This window comes from Ctenopharyngodon idella, chromosome 15 (assembly GCF_019924925.1).
Source record: "Ctenopharyngodon idella isolate HZGC_01 chromosome 15, HZGC01, whole genome shotgun sequence".
NCBI classification, from domain to species: domain Eukaryota; kingdom Metazoa; phylum Chordata; class Actinopteri; order Cypriniformes; family Xenocyprididae; genus Ctenopharyngodon; species Ctenopharyngodon idella.
Genome location: NC_067234.1, coordinates 14942045 through 14963650, shown reverse-complemented (window position 1 = coordinate 14963650; position 21606 = coordinate 14942045). Strand labels below are relative to the sequence as shown.

At 38.6% G+C, this 21606-nt stretch overlaps 1 protein-coding gene across 6 annotated transcripts in view; it reads right to left on the bottom strand.

Moving 5' to 3' along the window:
• nbeab (neurobeachin b) overlaps positions 1-20001 on the bottom strand; it is a 339752-nt gene extending 319751 nt beyond the window's left edge. For 4 of the 6 annotated variants that reach the window (XM_051862246.1, XM_051862248.1, XM_051862249.1 and 1 more), the window contains exon 1: positions 19391-20001. In XM_051862246.1, the coding sequence (XP_051718206.1) occupies positions 19391-19654 (264 nt within the window). In that variant the 5' untranslated portion in view covers positions 19655-20001. The remainder of the gene's footprint in view (positions 1-19390) is intronic. The other 2 variants (XM_051862244.1, XM_051862245.1) reach the window with 1 other exon arrangement.
• Between the last annotated feature and the right edge of the window lie 1605 nt (positions 20002-21606).

Sequence of the window (21606 nt, the reverse complement as noted above, 5' to 3'; positions counted from 1 at the left end):
ACGTCACCACAATCATCTTTACTTTGATTGCAGTCCTCATCCATCAAAACTTTCATAGCAAGAAGCTGGTTTGCTTTATCCAGCCGAGAAACACAGTTTTCATATCATCTGGCTATACAGCGGATGTTTCGATGTTCCGTTCAGATATGAACAGTGCGATACAGGAGGGCTCGCGTTCTTCAGATACAATGACACAATATGACAGAGAGTTCGTGTTTTAAAGCAAAATGGATACTGGAATGAATAATTCTCTCTGCCATCTCTGATATAATCAGCATGGACTTTAAGATCATCTAATTTCGTGACGTAAATTACGTTATGACGCAATTTCACATGCTTCCATAATTTTTTTGCGTTAATTGCATTAAAATTGCATAAATTATTTTAATGCGTTAACGATTTTGAATTAATCAAATGCGTTAACGTGTTAACTTTGACAGATACACATAGGGAGTAACATAGGGAGACATAAGTTAGTGTTTAATGTTGTGTTATTTAAGATTTACAAGTGTACTACCCTGAAAAAAAAATAACGTTATTTGGCCAAAATAGATGCCACAAATGTAGGACAGGCTTAATTTTAAAAAATTATATATAACAAAAACTCAAACAAGAACACAAACAAACAGCACTTTCTAAAAGTAAATCTCACTGAATCCAGATGATTAAGTATTATTTAACTACACTTCAGGGTCTGGGTTCTGTTTTACGTGGACTGATGATAGATTTTTCATAATTTCCTGCAGTTATTCAAAGAAATACTGCTGCATGTGGGTTCATTGTGAAACAGGCCTTAGGTCTGTCAAGGAGAATCTGGTTATGAGCCCACGGGAGGAAACCCCTCATGAACATCGTGTGTTTTATCTTGTGAACGGCACTGTAAATAAAACTAGCAGTTTTATTTCAATGATTGGAGAGTGAGACATTGCGCCTCATTTCTGATGTGCCGTTTGCCGGCAGAGGCAAAACTGGGGCAACATGAATTTTAAATGCTTCCTGTGAAGTACAAAAGCCGTGTGCTCAAAACACGGAGAGTGAAATCTTCCCCTCAAGCCATCTCCAGCAAAAAAATAAGACCCGTTTTTTGGTAATAAACGGATTGCAGTGCCTGCAACTGATATGGCCCTTCCGGAATAGCCCTATCTGTCAACCCGGCTGAGTAGAAACAGAGGGCTGATGCAACACAATGATCCCTGATTGTTCCAAAAATGTCAGCTTTTCATCATCACTAAATCCTCTGTCTCGCGGAGGGCATGGACGAGGCATGCACGAGAGATAGGCACACACATGCCCAGGGTCCTCCCAGAGGTCTGAGGCTTTACGCGAGCTGCTCGCGCTCCGCCGCTCAGTGCCTGCTGTTCTGCGAGATCAGAGATGGAAGTCGGCGGGGAGGAAAGCGAAAGACACGGAGCATTAACTTCTCTTTAAGCTCCGGTCCCACACCATAAACATCTTCTCAGTATTGGACTTTAGTTTAATGACAACCTGAGATTTATGAAGGACATTTCACCACTTAAAATAAAATAAATATAAAGAATGACACTGCAATATGACACTGTCTGTCGCATGAGGTACAACAGGTTTAACTGCAACATTTGACTTGTTACTGCTATTTCAGAACTTAATTGATTTTATTTTAGTTCTTTCAAGGAATAAATATTTGGAAAAAAGAAATGCAATTCCATATTATGAGATCATCGGGGGGGCATCACCACTTTTCATCACCACTAGCCTAGGGCGAAGAATTTATATTAGGTGCAAGAATTTATATTAAAATCTATATTATCTGATGTTTAACGAGAATGAATCTTCACAAATATCATATATATTTGCTGGCATAGCCCCAGCAAGCTCCTGTATAGCGCCGCCACTGGAGATCATTTAAATAATAAATTAACATTTAAAACTAATTTTCCAAAAGGTGTGTTTACGCAGACTTTTTAAATCAAACAAACAAAACAAAATATGTGGTAACATATTTAATTGCACTTATTTTTCTAAAAAGAACCAGCACATTCGTTCAGGAATCAGACTACACTAGAGCAGTGTGTTTCACGCTGTCGATTTAGAAGCGGTGTTTCGGCACCACTAAATGAGTATTACTGGCAAGTCAGTCAGTATTTTAGCATTGTATTCCGAAGGTGGGAGAATTTGTGTGTAAAAGCCATTAACAGAAGTGTTGTTCAAAAAAAGGTGCGGTCACATTAGCAAAACTTTGTCAAAAAAGGATCATTGTCAAAAATGTAGCAATGTATGAAGCACTAGGGCTGTCGCGATAACCGCGATATCGTAATACGCGCTGTTGATGAGCCAACTGCAGCGCAGAGGAATGCAAGAACTGCAGCAAAAGCGATATTTGCATGTTTTCATTTTTCTTAAGGTTATGCCCTTCTCGTTTTAAACTTTGTGCATGTGTACTGAATATTAAATAAATTAGTAATGATAACATAATGTGTACAATGGAGGCTCAGAATGTGATAGAGATCGACTGAGCACATGCGATTACCTGCGTCTGTCCTTGTGAAAAAAGCTTGTCATCTCCAAGGAAAGCGAAATCTCTGTCTTAGCATTGACGTGTTGCTGGTCAGATGAGTCTTCTAAAGTGGCGCTCAAATTTAAAATGATTTCAACTGCTTGTTTCATTACATCACTCTTTGAATGAATTAGTGTTTTTGAACGTGTAGTTGAATGAATAGTTTAAAGGGTTAGTTCACCCAAAAATGAAAATAATGTCATTTATTACTCACCCTCATGCTGTTCCACACCCGTAAGACCTTCGTTCATCTTCAGAACACAAATTAAGATATTTTTGTTGAAATCCGATGGCTCAGTGAAGCCTCCATAGCCAGCAATGACATTTCCTCTCCCAAGATCCATTAATGTACTAAAAACATATTTAAATCAGTTCATGTGAGTACAGTGGTTCAATATTAATATTATAAAGTGACGAGAATATTTTTGGTGCGCCAAAAAAACAAAATAACGACTGCTTCAGAAAGCTTCGGAGCGTTATGAATCAGCGTGTTGAATCATGATTCGGATCGCGTGTCAAACCTCCAAACTGCTGAAATCACGTGACTTTGGCGCTCCGAACCGCTGATTCATAACGCTGATTCATAACGCTCCGAAGCTTCCTGAAGCAGTGTTTTGAAATCGGCCATCACTAAATAAGTCGTTATTTTGTTTTTTTGGCGCACCAAAATATTCTCGTCGCTTTATAATATTAATATTGAACCACTGTACTCACATGAACTGATTTAAATATGTTTTTAGTACATTAATGGATCTTGAGAGAGGAAATGTCATTGCTGGCTATGGAGGCCTCACTGAGCCATTGGATTTCAACAAAAAAATCTTAGTTTGTGTTCAGAAGATGAACGAAGGTCTTACGGGTGTGGAACGGCATGAGGGTGAGTAATAAATGACATTATTTTCATTTTTGGGTGAACTAACCCTTTAAAGACTCACTCAAAGACAGTCCCTTGCCGCCACCTTGTGGTGTAACAAACGCGCTATTGAGCCACTCGAAATTACCGCAAGGGAAATTCCTTCACCGTGACAGCCCTATAAGCACCACTCACACAGAATTTACTTTCAACCAAACTCTTTCTGTTGGTGAAGGTGGCAAATTTATGTGACCAAATAAACACGAGCGAAACCTGAGTGGGGAACTTTTTTGCCTTCTTGTTAAACTCCTTCAGTTGCACAGATTCCAACTGAAATTGCTGTATTTTGCCCACAATATTTTGTTGAGCAACTGTAAATGTGACCACACTATTCAAGTCACATTTGAAAGGTCCTATTTATGAGTTGAATACCATCACAATGTTGTAACTACAAGTAGATATCTCTGTAACATTCCAACTTGTAAATACAAACTTCCAAGGACTTAAAGGGATAGTTCGCCCAAAAATAAAAATTCTGTCATCCTTTACTCACCCTCAAGTAGTTCCAAACCTGTATAAATTTCTTTGTTCTGCTGAACACAAAAGAAGATATTTGGAAGAATGTTTGTAACCAAGCAGATCTGGCCCCCCATTGACTACCATAGTATTTTTTTTTCTACTATCGTAGTCAATGGGGGGTGAGATCTGCCTGGTTACAAACATTCTGGAACTACTTGAGGGTGAGTAAATGTTGACAGAATTTTCATTTTTGGGTGAACTATCCCTTTAAAAAAAAAAAATAAACATATGAACCGATTTGTTGTCAACCTTAAATGCGTACATATTTCATCCCCTTGGAATTATAAGGTTCTATCTACATTCTGAGCAGTTTTGAGATATTGAGCTTCAAAGTTTTTGCATTTCATACTCCTCTGTAGATAGAACCTTTTTGTTTTCTAAAAAGGTCCCAAAATGTACAAAACTTCAAAACAACATCACATAATGTAAATAAGTTGACACAGAATAAGAATATGTGACTGAATTTTGACAAAAATGTCAGATAGAACCTTATAATTCCAAGGTGACGATATGCATTTTTCAGTGTCAGTAAGTGTCATATGAGGTTCTCACTGAATTTGAAGGCCTATAATTTGTATTATTTCCCAAAATTATCTGCTGATGTCAAGGCTGAAAAAAAAAAAAAAAAAATTAAACAGCACACTCACTGGAGAGTGAAATCACTGAAGGGAACAATTTCAGATGTCCCCAATAATTACTAATAATCCCAGTCAATGGCTTAGGCTTAGATTTGTGTTTCCAACACACTTCCAATTTGTCCTTTTCCAAAAGACCTTTTTACCTCTTCATTTGAATGAATCACTACTGCAGCCATTTACATTATGAGTCACGCAGACTTCAGAAATGCATTGCACGGCACATGTCCTGTGTAATGTTAAAAACAGACCACATGCCCCTAAAATGTCCTTTAAAATAAGCCCATCCATTCAGAATAGCTCTCTGACATTACTCAGGGGTGCAACAGATGAGGTTTGAATCTGGCTAATTCATGATAAGCTTCATGTATGTGTTGCGATCAAAAAGAGAATTTCCGGATTAGCTGTGTCATTTCCCGTTTTCTAAAGGCAAATATGTATTTGCTGAAGCAACAGTCCTGTGCGTACCATTCCAGAACTCTACACACAATGCCAGAGGACTGTGACTAATGCTTTGGACACAGTTACACTTTATGTCTGACGTTAACAGGACTCACTAGATATGCATGAAAAGCACAACTCTCACATTAACCATCAAATTTCACCATGAAATCAGCAGATTTAATTTAGCTGAACAGCTGTTTCACTTCCAAACCCTTGGATAGCCATTATTTCCTTGACTGCTTCTCTAGTCTTGTGTATCGACTGCCCATAAGGTCACATTTGCATGGTCTGCAATCTGCACTCGTTCATGACTGGAATTGTTTGGAATATAGTTTTGGAGAAGAGTTTAAAAGGTGAGCTCTTTACTTTGGGTCTTCCCAAAGTTTTAAATTAACCTGTTAATAATGTTCATGGAAGACAGCACATGACTAGTTCAGGTAAATCTTAACGCTGTACCTCCCTGGCATATAGCTAATCATTAATGGAATGATCAGAACATTCCCAATTATCTTTGTCAGGGAAAATCAATAATTAATTATTAGTCTGTGCTCTTTTCAGTATAAGGATAAGTATTTCCTCACATCTTAAGAATATCAAATATTACATATTCAACAGGTAGACAGATAGATAGAGATTTTTTTATTATAAGGTTTCATACAATACTTGGCTCTGATTGGTCAACCGCAGCATTTATTTTTAAAATATGATATTTGTCATATGGCACTGCGGACTCTTTTTGAACGAAGTCTCTTATGGTCACTATGGCTGCATTTATTTGATCAAAAATACAGTAAAAACAACAATATTGTGAAATATTATTACAATTTAAAATAATGGTTTTCTATTTTTATATATTTTAAAATGTCGTTTATTCCTGTGATCAAAGCTGAATTTTCAGCATCACTACTGCAGTCTTCAGTGTCACATGATCCTTCAGAAATCATTCTAATATGTTGATTTGATGCTCAAGAAACATTTATTATTAGTATTATTATTATTATCAATGTTGAAAACAGTTTTGCTGCTTAATATTTTTGTGGAAACTTTTTCCTAAATTATTTGATGATTTGGAAGTTCAAAAAAGGCATTTTTTTGAATCCGTCACACATCAGTTTAATGTGCCGTTGTTGAAAGTATTAATTTCTTTTAAAAAATGAAATAAATTGGAAAAAAACTTACTGACTTGAAACATTTGGAATGGTGGTGTAAACATATAAAATAAGGAATTGCAAAAATGATGACTGTTTTCAAACAGGTTTCCTAAACACTGCACTGGTCAGACAGAGAGACAGTCCCGCCCCCAGACTAAACGTCATTGGTTGAGGGGCCATTTACACAAAACCATTTTCAACTAAAAACTTCATTTACGTGACAACGCTGTTTTGGCAGCCTGAAAATGCAAGCTTTTGAAAATGTGTTTCAAAGTGCAAATTTTTCAAAATGGTACCGTTATCAAAGTCATGCGCATGCGTATTACGTGTTCAGTCTATAGGTGCATAGTGTTTCATTACAAAGTGACATCGCCAACTACTGGCCTGGCATGATACAGCATGTTTAGTCGTTTTTGTGGATCTGTGTGAACGGGGGTTGTTTTGACAACGTTGTCGTCTGTACGTGAAAAAGGCAAAGTAAAAACTTCTCCGTTTTTAGCACAATGTTGTTGTGTAAACATACCCTTAGTCAGTGTTGCTGTGTTGGGATACACATATTTTGTGTGTTGTGTTTGTAAAATCAGTCTGTGAATGGCTTACTTATCATCTATGCACATTAAACATAAAAACATAAACAAAAAAATTACACACTTCAGACATTTAATATCATCTAACATTATGCTAATGTAATTAGCAACTAAAAACAGAAAATAGTTAATTAACTATGATATAAATAATTAACTATGACATTAAGTTGAATACTGAAAAGCAAATAAACTTGCATTCATTTGCTATTAAGCACAGTCAGATAAACAGCTCTTTAAATCTAATGAAAGCCTGGTGACTGTTTTGATGGAGGTTTTCATGCCTACCCCAGGTATTCAGTTTTTATTGGCAGCCAGGGGAGCTGCTAATCCATGCAAGCACACAGCGCAGTGGGGCAACAGAGACAAACCTAGAACCTGATTACCAGCGTTCTGGCAGTAAGCATGTCTGACCTCTGAAAAATTAGCTGTTCTAGCCAATTCTACACAGCCTGCTTATGAATTTGAGTTTTAAAAACTATATTTCATCTGGGACAGCGAGGAGAGTTAGAGCAAATGCAGGTCAACACTATCAGAATTTGGTGGCTCTCAGCACTGCGAGTAGCAATATCAAGGACCAACAGAACTTTATGTTACATAGCAGAAGAGAGAACGATTTGTCCCAAATGAGGCCAAAAGTCACAATGGCAGAAATAAGTCTAACACCGTGTCTACACGCGACCGTTGTCACGTCGGGTCGCATCGCAACAGCTAAAGCCTTGGGTATACTTCGGCCGTCCGCGTTTGTGCACCGTCATGTGGAGGGCTCGCGGTCGGCTGCACACCCCGTCCGTGTGCAGCCCAAATTTCGAGACCGCGCGGACGGTGCAGGTGCAACAGCGCATGCGCAAGCAGGACAGAAGAGTCCACTAGGTGGCAATACGCACAGTACTGAGCACAATGTGCAGTCGTCGAAGAAGAGTGTGTAAAGAGCGATTCAAAAACAAGACGAGTAAACTCAGAAGCATGCCTTCTCCATCGTTTTTGATTCCTGTTCTCTTGGTGTATCTTCTGAACTATGTTGCAATGGTGGATGCACTATTTTTCTTCTCTGATGCTGCCCAGTGAATGTCCCGTTGATGACACAATGTCTGGTAAAGAGTATAGAAAAATTTGTACTGCGCATGTGTTGAACTCGGTCACCCGCGTGCATCCGTGTACTTTAAAGATGCGCGGACGTGACTGCACGCAAGACGCGTCCAGGCGCGGAAACTGAAGTATACTTGGGGGTTTAAAACTACACCAAGCAGCAACCTCCCCCAGTTTCTCTGGAAGCCAATACGGAAGTGACTTAAACTGCAATTCATCGACTGGCCGCTAGGGACAGGCTCCAAAAGAGAGCAGAATCTCATTGAGTCCCATGTTAAAATGGCCAACTTTACAGCGGAAAAAAACATGTTTACAGCCTGGATCAAATTGTGGTTTTGGTCTATACTGCTAATTTTGCCCTTCATGACAACTCTCAGGGCGGTGAATTTTTTTATAACTCATCCGTTTAAATTATATTAAGCCTTAAAGTTCTGCATAATTAAGGGCATGTTCACTTGAGTGACAGGTTTGCCGCTGCTGTCTGTGAGCCGTCACTTTACCTCAGCTAATTCCAGTCGCTGAATTTGGCATCTCTGCCGTGTTTGTGCTTTTTTTCAGGATTACTTTATACAATCATAAAATAATATGGCTTGCTGCGTTAATGGTCGAGACTCGAGACAGATGTGCGTCTGTGTGGATGTGCACGCATGCGGATAAACAGAACACACGTTGTTGGATCGTGGCATTGGCTAAAAGTTTTGTTCGTGAGATTTACTACAATGACAATAGCAGGAGGATATAAAACTCCGACAGCACTGCTTGGATATTATAACTAAAACTGGTATAAAGGTATAAAGTCCCATTTGATTTTTCATGTTGTTATTTGCACACCTGACACAAATTACAATTACTGTTCCTGGAGCATCTATATCGTAAAAAAGACACCGTAGATTGACAGTAAACCATTAGAATTTTCAAATGATATAACTGGTTATCTTTATTAATCTTTTAGATAGTATCTAAGTATCTAAGATAGATAGATAGCTCCTTTGCCTGCTAACATGATCACGTCGAGCTAGGCGGGCGTGGTTTCAGCACCTCAGTTCCAACCACGTCCCGCCTCTTTGCCCATTTTCAGTTATCCAGGAGTGACATGCAGTGACGCGCTGCTAAGATGGCTGCTAAGACTGAACGCGACAAACATGCAAAGCACTTGGACTAAGTCAGAAATAGAACGGGGAATCCGTTTACTGTCGGGAATTACTGTCGGGAATTTGTTGTGTCGCGCCACATCCAGTGTAGACAGTATCACTGATTATAATGGGTTCTATTGTCTTTTGACGCGTTGCGTCGCTCGCGTCCTGTGTAGACACGGTGTAATGGTGCATTTACACCAGACGTGAATGAAGCGTTAAGCGCGAGTGATTTACATGTTAAGTCAATGCAAAGACGTGATAGACATCCTGCGGCGCGAATGACGCGGCACGAATTGAGCGTTTCGGGCGAATCGTGCGAGTTGAAAAATCTGAACTTTGCCGAATATTCACGCCACATTAACCAATCAGGAGCTTGCTCTAGTAGTGACGTGATTACGACGTAGCGAGCAGAGGCAGAAATCCGAAACAACAATGGAGGACAAAATCATCGTCACTGTATGTGGATACCTGGAGCTGTATGATACATCTTCGTACTTTTATAGAAACAGGAATAAAAAGGATCTTGCTTGGAAGAAAGTGAGTGAGGAGGTCGGACAAACTGGTAAGTTGTAAAAAACGCTCTTTACTCAATTTGAGCTATATATATACACATCTTGAGACTACAAGCTAGCTAAAGCCGGCAAATTGAGCTTATTCGCCGAATTTTACAACTACTTTCCCGCTGACGAGTTGATGTGTTTATTCAGAGGAAGTGTGCAGAAACGAGACTGGAGCCGCCTGGCAGAAGCCCCTCTCATGACGCGAATTCACGTCTGTTTTGAAGTGAATTTCACGTGCGAATGAAGCAAGTAATCTTAAAATGTTCAAGCGTCCAACTACGCGCGAATAGCGCGATTTATTCGCGCAAGTCACGTCTGGTGTGAACGCCCCATAAGAGTTGCTAAGGTATTGTATGTGGTTACTAGAGCATTGCTTGGTGATTGCTCGCTCGCCAAGGTCAAAAAAGCATAGGTCTCAATGACATTTTGGTCACTAAATAATGCCCAAAATCCTCCTTCAATGTGATGTTACCCATTTTCTCTACTGAGTGAAAATGGCAAGTCAGATCTTTTTGAAATGTATTAAGGTGTGGTCACATTTACTGTTGTTTAGCAAATTTTCAATCATCATTTCTATAGAAATCCACACAATCTGGAATTTATTGTACAGAATCCTACTTCAATGGGATTTCACCTCTGTATACTGAAAGCATAGGTCTAAACACTTAGAAAAAGTGTGGTCATATTTACCACTATTCTATGATTTTTTGGTAGCAAAATCCAGTCATTTGTTCAACAGGAATCCAAACAATCTAAAATGACCTGTGAAGGTGGAATTTGCCGCGTTGAACATAAGAACTTTTGACTGATATTTTACCTAGATTTCACTAATGTGACCACAGCATTACCTGCAAAATTTAAGATATTATTCATGTGCATAGTACAAATGGTGTGAGATAGACATTGGAGTTTAATACTTATGGTTAGTGGTTTAAGCAATAGCAATGAGAAAAACCACAACAGGGTTTGCAAACTTTAACCCAGTGCTGAGAGTAAGTGCTCATATAATGATATATTTCTTTTAAAATGACGAATGAAAGATTGTCTCGACTCCACAATAGTAAGGTCAAGGTGGCTGTCATCTCTTTCAGCCCTTTGATTAATATTGCAGACATGGAGCAAACAACCAGAACAGTAGATCCGATCGGCATTTATCAACGTACATTTTAAGATTGGAAACATCCTAAATGGAAAAAAAAAATTGCTGTGGTTCTACTACCCAGTCAGCTTTGTATTCCACTAACATACGAATCTTGGCTAAAGTAAATCCACATGGATATAAAGCAGCAGTGATTGTTAAAGACAGCACGATTACACCACAAATAGCTTTCTGTTCACATTAACCTAATTTAACAATTTTCAAGCAATAAAAGTTACCTACAGGGTAAAACATTTCCACTTTATCAGTATAACAGCTTTCATTTCAGACTTCGTGGCAGAGGGAGATTAACAACAGTGTCGTTCTTAATTAGCCCAGATAAGGCACATTGTCAAGACTCAGTCTTGTAGCACACGGCTGGGAACACGAGAGATCTCTCTCTACCGCTAAAGGTTCCTGTGTTCGCTTCTGCGGAAATGACGGATTTTTGTTGTCGATTAGACCTCTGAAAAGCTTTGTATAGGAATCAGACTGTTGAAGGGAATTAGAGGCAGCAACATTAACCTTCATGATCATTATTACTCATTATCATGAAAAAAGTCGGCTTATCGCTGAGGTTATGCAATAGAGAATTCATCATCGTTCACCCAAAAAAAGTCATTATTTACTCACCCTTGTTTCAAATCTGTATGCTGCTATAAAATTAGGATTTTGAAAAATCTTCACACTGTGTTTTCCATACATTGACAGATTATAGTGACTATGGGCTGTCAAACTCCACAAAGGACAAAAAGGCACTAATAAAAACACCATAGAAGTAGTATTTCAAATCTTTTTTCACACTTCGGGTGAGGAAAAGACTGAAATTGGATGCCATGGGTTCTTGTGGACAGCACGTCCAACCTGTGCCATAGGAGCCATTTTTATTTGAGAGCTGCATACTGAGTTGAATGATTCACTCTCAAATGAATCATTTGAGCTGACCATATTTCAATTGTCGAGTAACTATTACTTATGCCCAACAAAACTTCAACCTAGAGTGGGTAGACAAGTATAAAAGTGGGAAAAAAAGCGCAGAATAATGTTTGCACTTTGTGCAAAGAAACAAAAACCATTCCTGTCTCCATCCCTGAGCCGTCGCTGATAAAATGTTGTAGTTAAATTAGCAATGCAAAAATTTCAGAGGTAGCATATTCTAAGACAGGTTTATGTGCTGTAGCTGAATACACAGAAAGCACAGGTTCAAAATACAGCACAAATATAATCTACACTTCAAAGAAACTGAATACAGCCTCCATCTCTAAGAGCAAAACAAGACCTTCTAGAAATAGACAATGCTCTGTACACATTTTTCTTTCTGCTCCATTTATTGTACAACTCTTTCCCAAGGGATATTTTCTTGACAAAAAAACAAAGGTTACACTTCACACAATGCATTTACGAACCCAATGTTCCTATTTTTCATTGTCCATTGGAGAGTTAGTACAGAACCATCTATGCATAAGCAGGTGCAATTATCAATGTAAACATGGAACAGAATAGAGAATGTGTTTGTGTTTTGTCCATGAAAGTCAATGGGGTCCACTGTTGTTTGACATTCATAACAGCTTTTGGAACAACATGAGGGCGACTAAATGATGACAGAATTTCAAATGTTTTGGTTAACAACCACTCAGAACACCGTAGCAACAACATAGCAACTAGTGTTGCTATTCCTAATTAAAAATCATTTTCATTCAGTGAAATAAAGTTGAAATAAAATCAAATGTAAATATTAGATTAAAAAAACTTAAAGGATTAGTTCACTTCAGAATTAAAAGTTTCCTGATAATTTGCTCACCCCCATGTCATCCAAGATGTTTATGTCTTCCTTTCTTCAGTCAAAAAGAAATTAAAGAAATTAAGGAAAGGATTCTTCTCCATATAGTGGACTTCACCAGGGTACAACGGATTGAAGGTCCAAATTGCAGTTTCAACGCAGCTTCAAAGAACTCTACATGATCCCAGCCGAAGAATAAGGGTCTTAACTAGCAAAACAGTTGACCATTTTCTAAAAAAAAATAAATATTTATATTCTTTTTAACCGCAAATGCTCATCTTGCACTGCCACGCATTACGTAATCATGTTGGAAAGGTCACGTGTGACGTAGGTACTGATCCAGTGTCTATAAAGACTAAGTCAAACACCCTTTACACACACAAAAAAAAAGGTGAAACAACAATGTCGGACGATTTTGAAGTTGGAGAAGAAAATAAGATGGAGTTTTTCACCCTAGCGTGGTACTTCCCCCTACGTCACGCGTGATCTTTCCAACATGATTACGAAATACGTGGCACATCGCAGAGCTAGTGCAAGATGAGCATTTGTGGTTAAAAAGTATATACATTTTTTTGTTTGTTTTTTGCCCTTTGAAGCTGCATTGAAACTGCAATTTGGACCTTCAACCCAGTGACCAGTGGCAGTCCACTATATGGGGAAGAATCCTGGAATGTTTTCCTCAAAAACCTTAATTTCTTTACAACTGAAGAAAGAAAGACATGAACATCTTGGATGACATGGACGTGAGTAAATTATCAGGAAATTTTAATTCTGAAGTGAACTAATCCTTTAAATGAAAATTAAAAATGTTGCCTTGGCAACTAACTGAATTAAGATAATTTTAAGTTAAAGTACTAAAATTACTAAAACTGAAATTAAAAAGCAAAAAAATAATAAATATTTCAAAAGCACAAAATTTAAAAAAAAAAAAAAAAAAAAAAAGCAACTTAAAAATTACTCAAATTAAAATGAAAACTACAAATATATAAATTATACATTTATGGCATTGTGCAAAACTTACAATCATGATCTGTTTCTGTTTCCTTGGTCTAAATAAGATTTGTAAATTTATTTTAATTTATAATTTAGTGCTCAACCATACTTTGAAAACTACACTCAAAAGAGAAGATCAGAAGAAACATTTTCTAGATATTCTAGACATACACTATATTGCCAAAATTGTTGGGACACCCCTCCAAATCACTGAATTCAGGTGTTCCAATCACTTCCATGGCCACAGGTGTATAAAATCAAGCACCTAGGCATGCAGACTGCTTCTACAAACATTTGTGAAAGAATGGGTCGTTCTAAGGAGCTCAGTGAATTCAAGTGTGGTGCCGTGATAGGTTGCCACCTGTGCAATAAGTCCGTTCAAGAAATTTCCTCACTACTAAATATTCCACGGTCAACTGTTAGTGGTGTCATAACAAAGTGGAAGCAATCGGGAACAACAGCAACTCAGCCACGAAGTGGTTGGCCACGTAAAAATCACAGAGCGGGGTCAGTGCATGCCAACTTTCTGCAGAGTCATTAGCTACAGACCTCCAAACTTTGTGTGGCCTTCAGATTAGCTCAAGAACAGTGCGTAGAGAGCTTTGTGGAATGGGTTTCCATGGCCGAGCAGCTGATCCAAGCCTCACATCACCAAGTGCAATGCAAAGCGTCGGATGCAGTGGTGTAAAGCACACTGCCACTGGACTCTAGAGCAGTGGAGACATGTTCTCTGGAGTGACCAATCACGCTTCTCTGTCTGGCAATCCGATGGACGAGTCTAGGTTTGGCGGTTGCCAGGAGAACGGTACTTGCCTGACTGCATTGTGCCAAGTGTGAAGTTTGGGGAGGGGGGATTATGGTGTGGGGTTGTTTTTCAGGGGTTGGGCTTGGACCCTTAGTTCCAGTGAAAGGAACTCTTAATGATTCAGCATACCAAGACATTTTGGACAATTTCATGCTCCCAACTTTGTGGGAACAGTTTAGGGATGGCCCCTTCCTGTTCCAGCATGACTGCACACCAGTGCACAAAGCAAGGTCCATAAAGACATGGATGAGCGAGTTTGGTGTGGAGGAACTTGACTGGCCTGCACAGAGTCCTGACCTCAACCCGACAGAACACCTTTGGGATGAATTAGAGCGGAGACTGTGAGCCAGGCCTTCTCGCCAACATCAGTGCCTGATCTCACAAATGCGCTTCTAGAAGAATGGTCAAAAATTCCCATAAACACACTCCTAAACCTTGTGGAAAGCCTTCCCAGAAGAGTTGAAGCTGTTATAGCTGCAAAGGGTGGGCCAACTCCATATTAAACCCTACAGATTAAGAATGGGATGTCATTAAAGTTCATGTGCATGTAAAGGCAGGCGTCCCAAAACTTTTAGCAATATAGTGTACTTTTTATTTCATTAAAAGACCTTCATAAAATATGAAGTTCTTCTGACTTGGTTCACAGAATTATACAAAATGCATTTTTAGATCCAGCTTTGAAAAGATTCTCTTTCGCAGTTTGTTCAAATCCTTGAAAGAGCTTCTTAATTGTTAATGTTTTCCGTTTCATACTAGTCACTGTTTCACCACCCACGGGTCTGAGTTTTAACTCAAACAGCCCAAGTGTAACAAACAGCAGCATCCTTGAAAAGAGGAAAAAAACAGGGTTGGAATTTATATTGGATTTGAATTTTACACAGGGTGCCTAGTTTCCTACTGTTAGATTGAGTCTGGCTTACCTGGCTGACTGATAGCCCTATTTCCTGTTCCTGCTCGAACACATCATCCTGTCCAACACGAGGGATGCCTGTGACACATCGCACTTCCGGAATGACAGAGTTGCTTTGTCAAAGTCTCTCAGAGAATCAGATACACAAGATTTAAAGTGTACTGAAAGTACAATGTAACAAACAAGGAGTAACTTCACACCGTTTCATTCCTTTGGATCAGATTTAATGATACGATAAAGTCGAGTGAGTGTGCTGCCTCGGTCAAAACAGAGAAAGTAAATCTAGCGGGATCAATTGTATTACACATCTCAGAGTCATTGCACACTAGAGACTCCAGCGATCAATTCTTAATCGAGACATCAAAGCAACCACACTACTGTTCTTCTCATATACTGTGTTTCTGAGAAGAAGAAAAGCAGCGTTAACACAATGGTGGTGTGATTTTAACTATTAATCTTGCTGCAAAATTTGACTGTGCACTTCTCAAAAATGTCTCTGGAACGACTCACTTTGACAGTCACATCATGACTTGTGAATTCGCCTCTCTCGGATCAAGAAGGGTGAGATTTGCCTCAGCATGCTGTTCTTCTCACTTCAGTTACTCAAGGGACGTCCAGGTTGAATTGAGAGTATCGAAAGTCAATTAGAGTCACAGGACGATGTCTTTGCCCTGACATGCCAAGTGCGGCAACATATCTGCCCGGTATGATCTCTTCGCTCCCCGCTGTGACAAAACGGCCGGTAATTAAATTCTTGAGCAGGAACAATGAGATTGCAAATATCAAGGTTCAGATATGTAGGGGTTAAAGCAGTGTGGCACACCTGGATCTGGGCCTGGATCGCTCGGGTGACATTTCTAACACGATAAACTAAGAAAAAAGAAAAAACGAGGGCTTGGATGAAACAGAGGACCAAAACATTTAGTCAGCTCTTCATTATGCTGATCTAACAGTGAAAAGTACTTGGGTATCAAATTGACACTACAATAAAAAAAGGACTTAACAATACCAGTCTTTTAGTGTGTTGCAGAAAAAGTTAAATGTTGATGTTAAAAAGTTAAACGTCCAACCCACTCACATTAGATAGCAAACGACAACAATCAATTCCCGATGGACAAAATCAAGTTCTACCCAACATTATTTCTTGTTTGAGAAGCCGTTTCACTCAGATATATGTCACAATAGGGGCTTTCGCACCAAATAGTTCTAGGAACTTAGTTATAGGAACTAGCAACTAGGATAGTTCCCTGAGAACTAATTTCTCCCCTGGCCATGTTCCTGGTTGCATTCGCACCGGGAATAGGAACTTTGAAGAGGTAAACCAATAGGCCAAAAGAAAGTCAAAATTTTCTGATCATTACACCTTGCAGTGTAAATGCAGCCACTGTCTGTTATGTATGGAAGCCCGTTTCCACCACGGAATAAAACACTAAAAAAGGTAACTTTTTATCTCAATTTTGAGTTAAAAGATTAATTCACTTTAAAATGAAAATTAGGTGTATATGACTTTCTTCTTTCTGATGAACACAATCTGAGTTATATTAATAAATATCCTGACGCATCCAAGCTTTTTAATGGCAGTGAACGGGACCAATGAGTACGAAGCTCAATACTGTGCATCCATCCATCATAAACATACTCCACACGGCTCCGGGGGGTTAATAAAGGCCTTCTGAAGCGAACCGATGTGTTTGTGTAAGAAAAATATCCATATTTAATAAGTTATAAAGTAAAATATCTAGCTTACATCAGACTGCCTTCCATATTCTATTTACAAAGAAAGTGTAAAACTCTCACAGTTCAAAATGCTTACGCTATGTCATACTTCTTCTGTATTCAAATTATGACTGACGTGAAGGCCGTCTGGCGGAAGCTAGATATTTTACTTTATAACTTGTTGTACACAAGAATATCCATATTTAAGAAGTTAAAAAGTATAATATCTAGCTTCTGCCAGTCCGCCTTCCGTATTCAACTTACGAAAAAAGCGTAACTGACTTCGCGTTGAGGGTGAGTAAAGCTTGGGGTAATTTTAATTTTAAAGCAAAGTAATCCTTTAACCTCACAATTCTGACTTTTTTTCCCTCACAATTCCAAGTTTATATCTCACAATTTTGAGTTAAAGTCGACATGAAACGGAAATCGTGATAGTCTTTTCTTCCCTATTGTGACATATCCAAGTGAAACGGCATCTGGAATGAGAAAAAAAAAAAAAAGTAGGGCGGGACTGGATTTCATCCTCGGAAACTGACTGGATCGTAGGAATTTGGGCATTGCTAACAAAATGGAGGCAGATCTAAACGCCAGTTTGCAGTCAGCTGTGGAGTATATTTAGTCCCACCGTCCACCGAGACGAGAACAGACGCCGTTTCGAGGGGGAGGAGAGGTTAACGTTTTTGACTGAAGATTATGAGGGCATGTTAAATAAAAAAAAAAAGAAGAATGATGTGCACAGATAAATCATTTATAATAAACACTGCAACATTCTGTTATAGGAAATATAGGAATTGTCCATTTTGATTTCATGGTGACTTTAACATCAATTTTGACATTTTTACCCAGATTATATCTCTTTCCATGGGCACCTAGCCTACTTTCGTGAATGGAAGGACCTGTCTTTATCACCAAATGCATATTTAGTATAAAAAATATTTTGGTATATTCCATTTCATCTTCATATTAATGCATGAAATCACATATTAATATATGAAATCGGGAGAGTAATATTAGTTTAATAAGAATAATGAAGCTGATATTGTTATTGATCTCTGATATTTTGGTCTTGTGACAAACCTAGGTGTGAGTACTTGTCTCTCTTTCTCACTCTCTCTCTAAAACAACTGACTGACTGATAAACACTGTTTATTATGGAAATACCTTTTTTGCATGGTGGCTGAAGAACCCTTGGCAAATGGTGTCTAAGGGAGGGGCAGTAATTATTCCCTCCACTGTCAAATCAGAAATGCACCCTGGCGTGCAGTAAACAGCAGCACCTGTGAGCAGGAACAGACCTGTTGTCTAAATGCTGTCAGCATCGCCTCCTTGACTCACCATGAGCTGCTATTGTGTGAGACAGACAGCAGTCACAAAAGAAACACCTGATCCTGAGTTTTTCTATGCTGGATGAGCCTCTGGTTTCTTAATCTATATTCCTCAGTTCAATGCATCAAACTGTGTGAACTCTGTGATTGTCAAATCGATCACGTTTACTGAAAATCACACCCAGGCGAGTAAATCTCTTAATATGGTTAGTGTATTCCAGCAGGTCAGTGTTGTGTGCCTGACAGCTCATTACTCTGGCTATTAACTAAGATTCACAACAAGTACAAAAAGTTTGTACCACAGTTAAAAGAATAAGTAATGTTTGACCAAACACCCTGGTCCAGGTCTTGTGTGTTCCACGAAAACCTATTTTAACAAATACTCAGCAAATAGACTATTAACTTAAGACTAAAGTGCATTATAGCTAAACAAGCATGCAATAAGCCTGCCTGTTTTTACACAAAGACCTAGTATATATATATATATATATATATATATATATATATATTTACTGGGAGTACTATATTTACTCACAAATATTTTGTATAAGTTTAAGGATGCTGGAAAGGAATTGTGCGATTTAAATTCATTTATTAATTAAATTAATAAAAGAAAATAATCCTTTTTGGCTAGATGTCGAGTAAAAATATCTGAACATCACTGAAACATGAAAAATGTAGCCTACTAGAGAAGAGAACTTGTTTTCAGAAAATGCATTTTAAATCAAGTTTATTTTTCTTCCCTCATTGCCAAATAGTTTTTAACAAAAAGTCTAACAAAAGAGAGATTATACCTAGTTTTAAGGATGTTTTTAATGAAGAACAAGAGTCATTTTTCCTGTGTAGGATAGTACCACAGGTTGCATGTAGGACACCTGTTTGGTTACTGTTAATAAGTATGACAGACACTTTGCCATATGTCAGTGACTGTAAGGAGAACATAAGGGCACAAAATAAATGCTGCATCTGAACTCACACAATCTGTGATATAATGTCACAACATCATTCATTCAAGGGGTTCATGACTCCCAAAGTTAGTCTCAAAACCTTAAAAGCTGACTATCTAGAGCCCATTGGATCGTTCAAAGAGCCCCCAAAATGCTGTCTATCCTACGTAGTGAGTAGGTTTTGAAACACAGCCACAACAAGTCACACTTACCAGATTCAACACTGTTTCCACTATGTCTCTATTGCTGACCTCGCCGACTTGAATGAGACCGGTGAGCACTGCGAATTTCGTCTTGATATTCCGGATGGGAACCGAGGGGTTTATCACCCCGGCCGGTAGCACCACCGAGCCGGAGCAAGACATCATCATCATCATGTCACCGGTACCGGAGCCCGCGGCGGCGGCTCCGTGATGCCTGTGGCCGGGATGAGGTGTTCTATCTCCCGGCGTGGCCACCGGCTGAACACTCGCCATATCCTGTCAGCCGCGGTGTTTAAAAACAGCGCTGTATCATCAAGAACAGGAGGTATTTTAGTCTAATCAAGTTCGCTGATATATTTAGAGCCACTTTAAAAGGAGAAAAAATCTCCGATAGTGATTAAATATCCACCGGCTGTGCAGTAAGAGTCCAAACGCATGTGGCAGGTTCACACTATACACTCTGGTCTAGATGCTCCGCACTCTACTTGAGCTTGCTTCCCTCTCTGATTTGTGTTCAGTGATGTAGTATGTGGGTTTGCATTACCCAGCTGGGTGTACCGATGAAATGTTTCTCATGCTGGGAAAACGCCCTCTATGTGCAGTAGACTACCGTATAGGCTGCAGTGTGCGTCCTGTCTGCACCTACATAGGTCGAAGGGAAGATTATAGACGGATCCCTGCCGATCAAATAGGTAAACATGGGGTACAGTGCAACCTAGACTATCTGTTTTCTCATAGATAGATAGCAATATCATTCATAACCTCAAGGTTTCAATCTTTTATTTAGATGAAGCTAGTAAATGATCAGGAGAGACAAAAAGTCTGACTGACATTAATGATGTTATTAAGCTTTTAGAATGAATATGACAGATGTTCGACCTGGCTTGATTATTCCTGATCCATTGCCTGCTGAATGAACAGACACAGCCTACTGCATAATAAACATGAGGTGTTGTGTTTCACAGAATAAACTGATATATCTTGTGATTAAAAACATGACCATACATTTGTTTGTTTGTTTAATGGGATCAATGTGGATCTCTTTGTGTATCTGTGTCATTTTAAAAAAAAAAAAAAAACATGTTTTGGCTCACTGTGGTGAGAAGACATCATTCTGTCAGTCTGATGCTATATAAACCACAGTTCACTAGATGACAGAGGCCATCTGATGGATTGATTCTTTGGCTGTCTGCTGGAAACCACACCATGAGGTTTGATGTCTGGATTGGGTAAATGTGTGTGAGATAGTGTGTGCATCTGTAATGCTCTGAAACGTTTAAAACAAACAAACAAAAAAAACAAAACATGCAAATTTGTTTACAGCAACAAAGTGTTGTTCAAAGATCATTTAGTGTAGTCAATGCACTCCATTATTGTGTAAACATGCATTAAAAATTAATATTTTTTTGTTTGTATCATTGTTGTCTCCCATTTTAACATCCAAACAAATACTGTTAAAGATTTTTGATATCAAAACACAGTAAACAAGCAACTCTGCAGCTTTTGAAGCGTTTATTTATCAATAGAATCTGGCAGTCATTGAAAGGAAGGAAAGGTTTGTCGTAGATACACACTGACATCTAGCGGATAAGAGAAGTACTTCACCTTTAAGCAATACAGTTTTGGTTTGTGTTAAAGGGTTAGTTCAACCAAAAATGAAAATTATGTCATTAATTACTCACCCTCATGTCGTTCCACACCCGTAAGACCTTCGTTCATCTTCAGAACACAAATGAAGATATTTTGATAAAATCCGATGACTCAGTAAGGCCTGCATCACCTGCAATAACATTCCCTTTTTCAATGCCCAGAAAGCTATACTAAAACATATTTAAAACAGTTCATGTGACTACAGTGGTTCCACCTTAATATTATAAAGTGACTAGAATACTTTTTGTGCGCCAAAAATGACAAAATAGCGACTTTATTCAACAATATCTAGTGATGGGCGATTTCAAAACACTTGAAGCTTCAAAGCTTTATGAATCATTTGTTTCGAATCAGTGGTTCGGAGCGCGTATCAAACTGCCAGAGTCACATGAACTATTGAAGTTTCAAAACACTTATCACGTAACGAAGCCTTGTTTACTGAAATCATGTGATTTTGGCGCTCTGAACCACTGATTCGAAATACAAGATTCGTAAAGCTTCGAAGCTTCATGAAGCAGTGTTTTGAAATCGGCTATCACTAGATATTGTGGAATAAAGTCGCTACTTTGTTATTT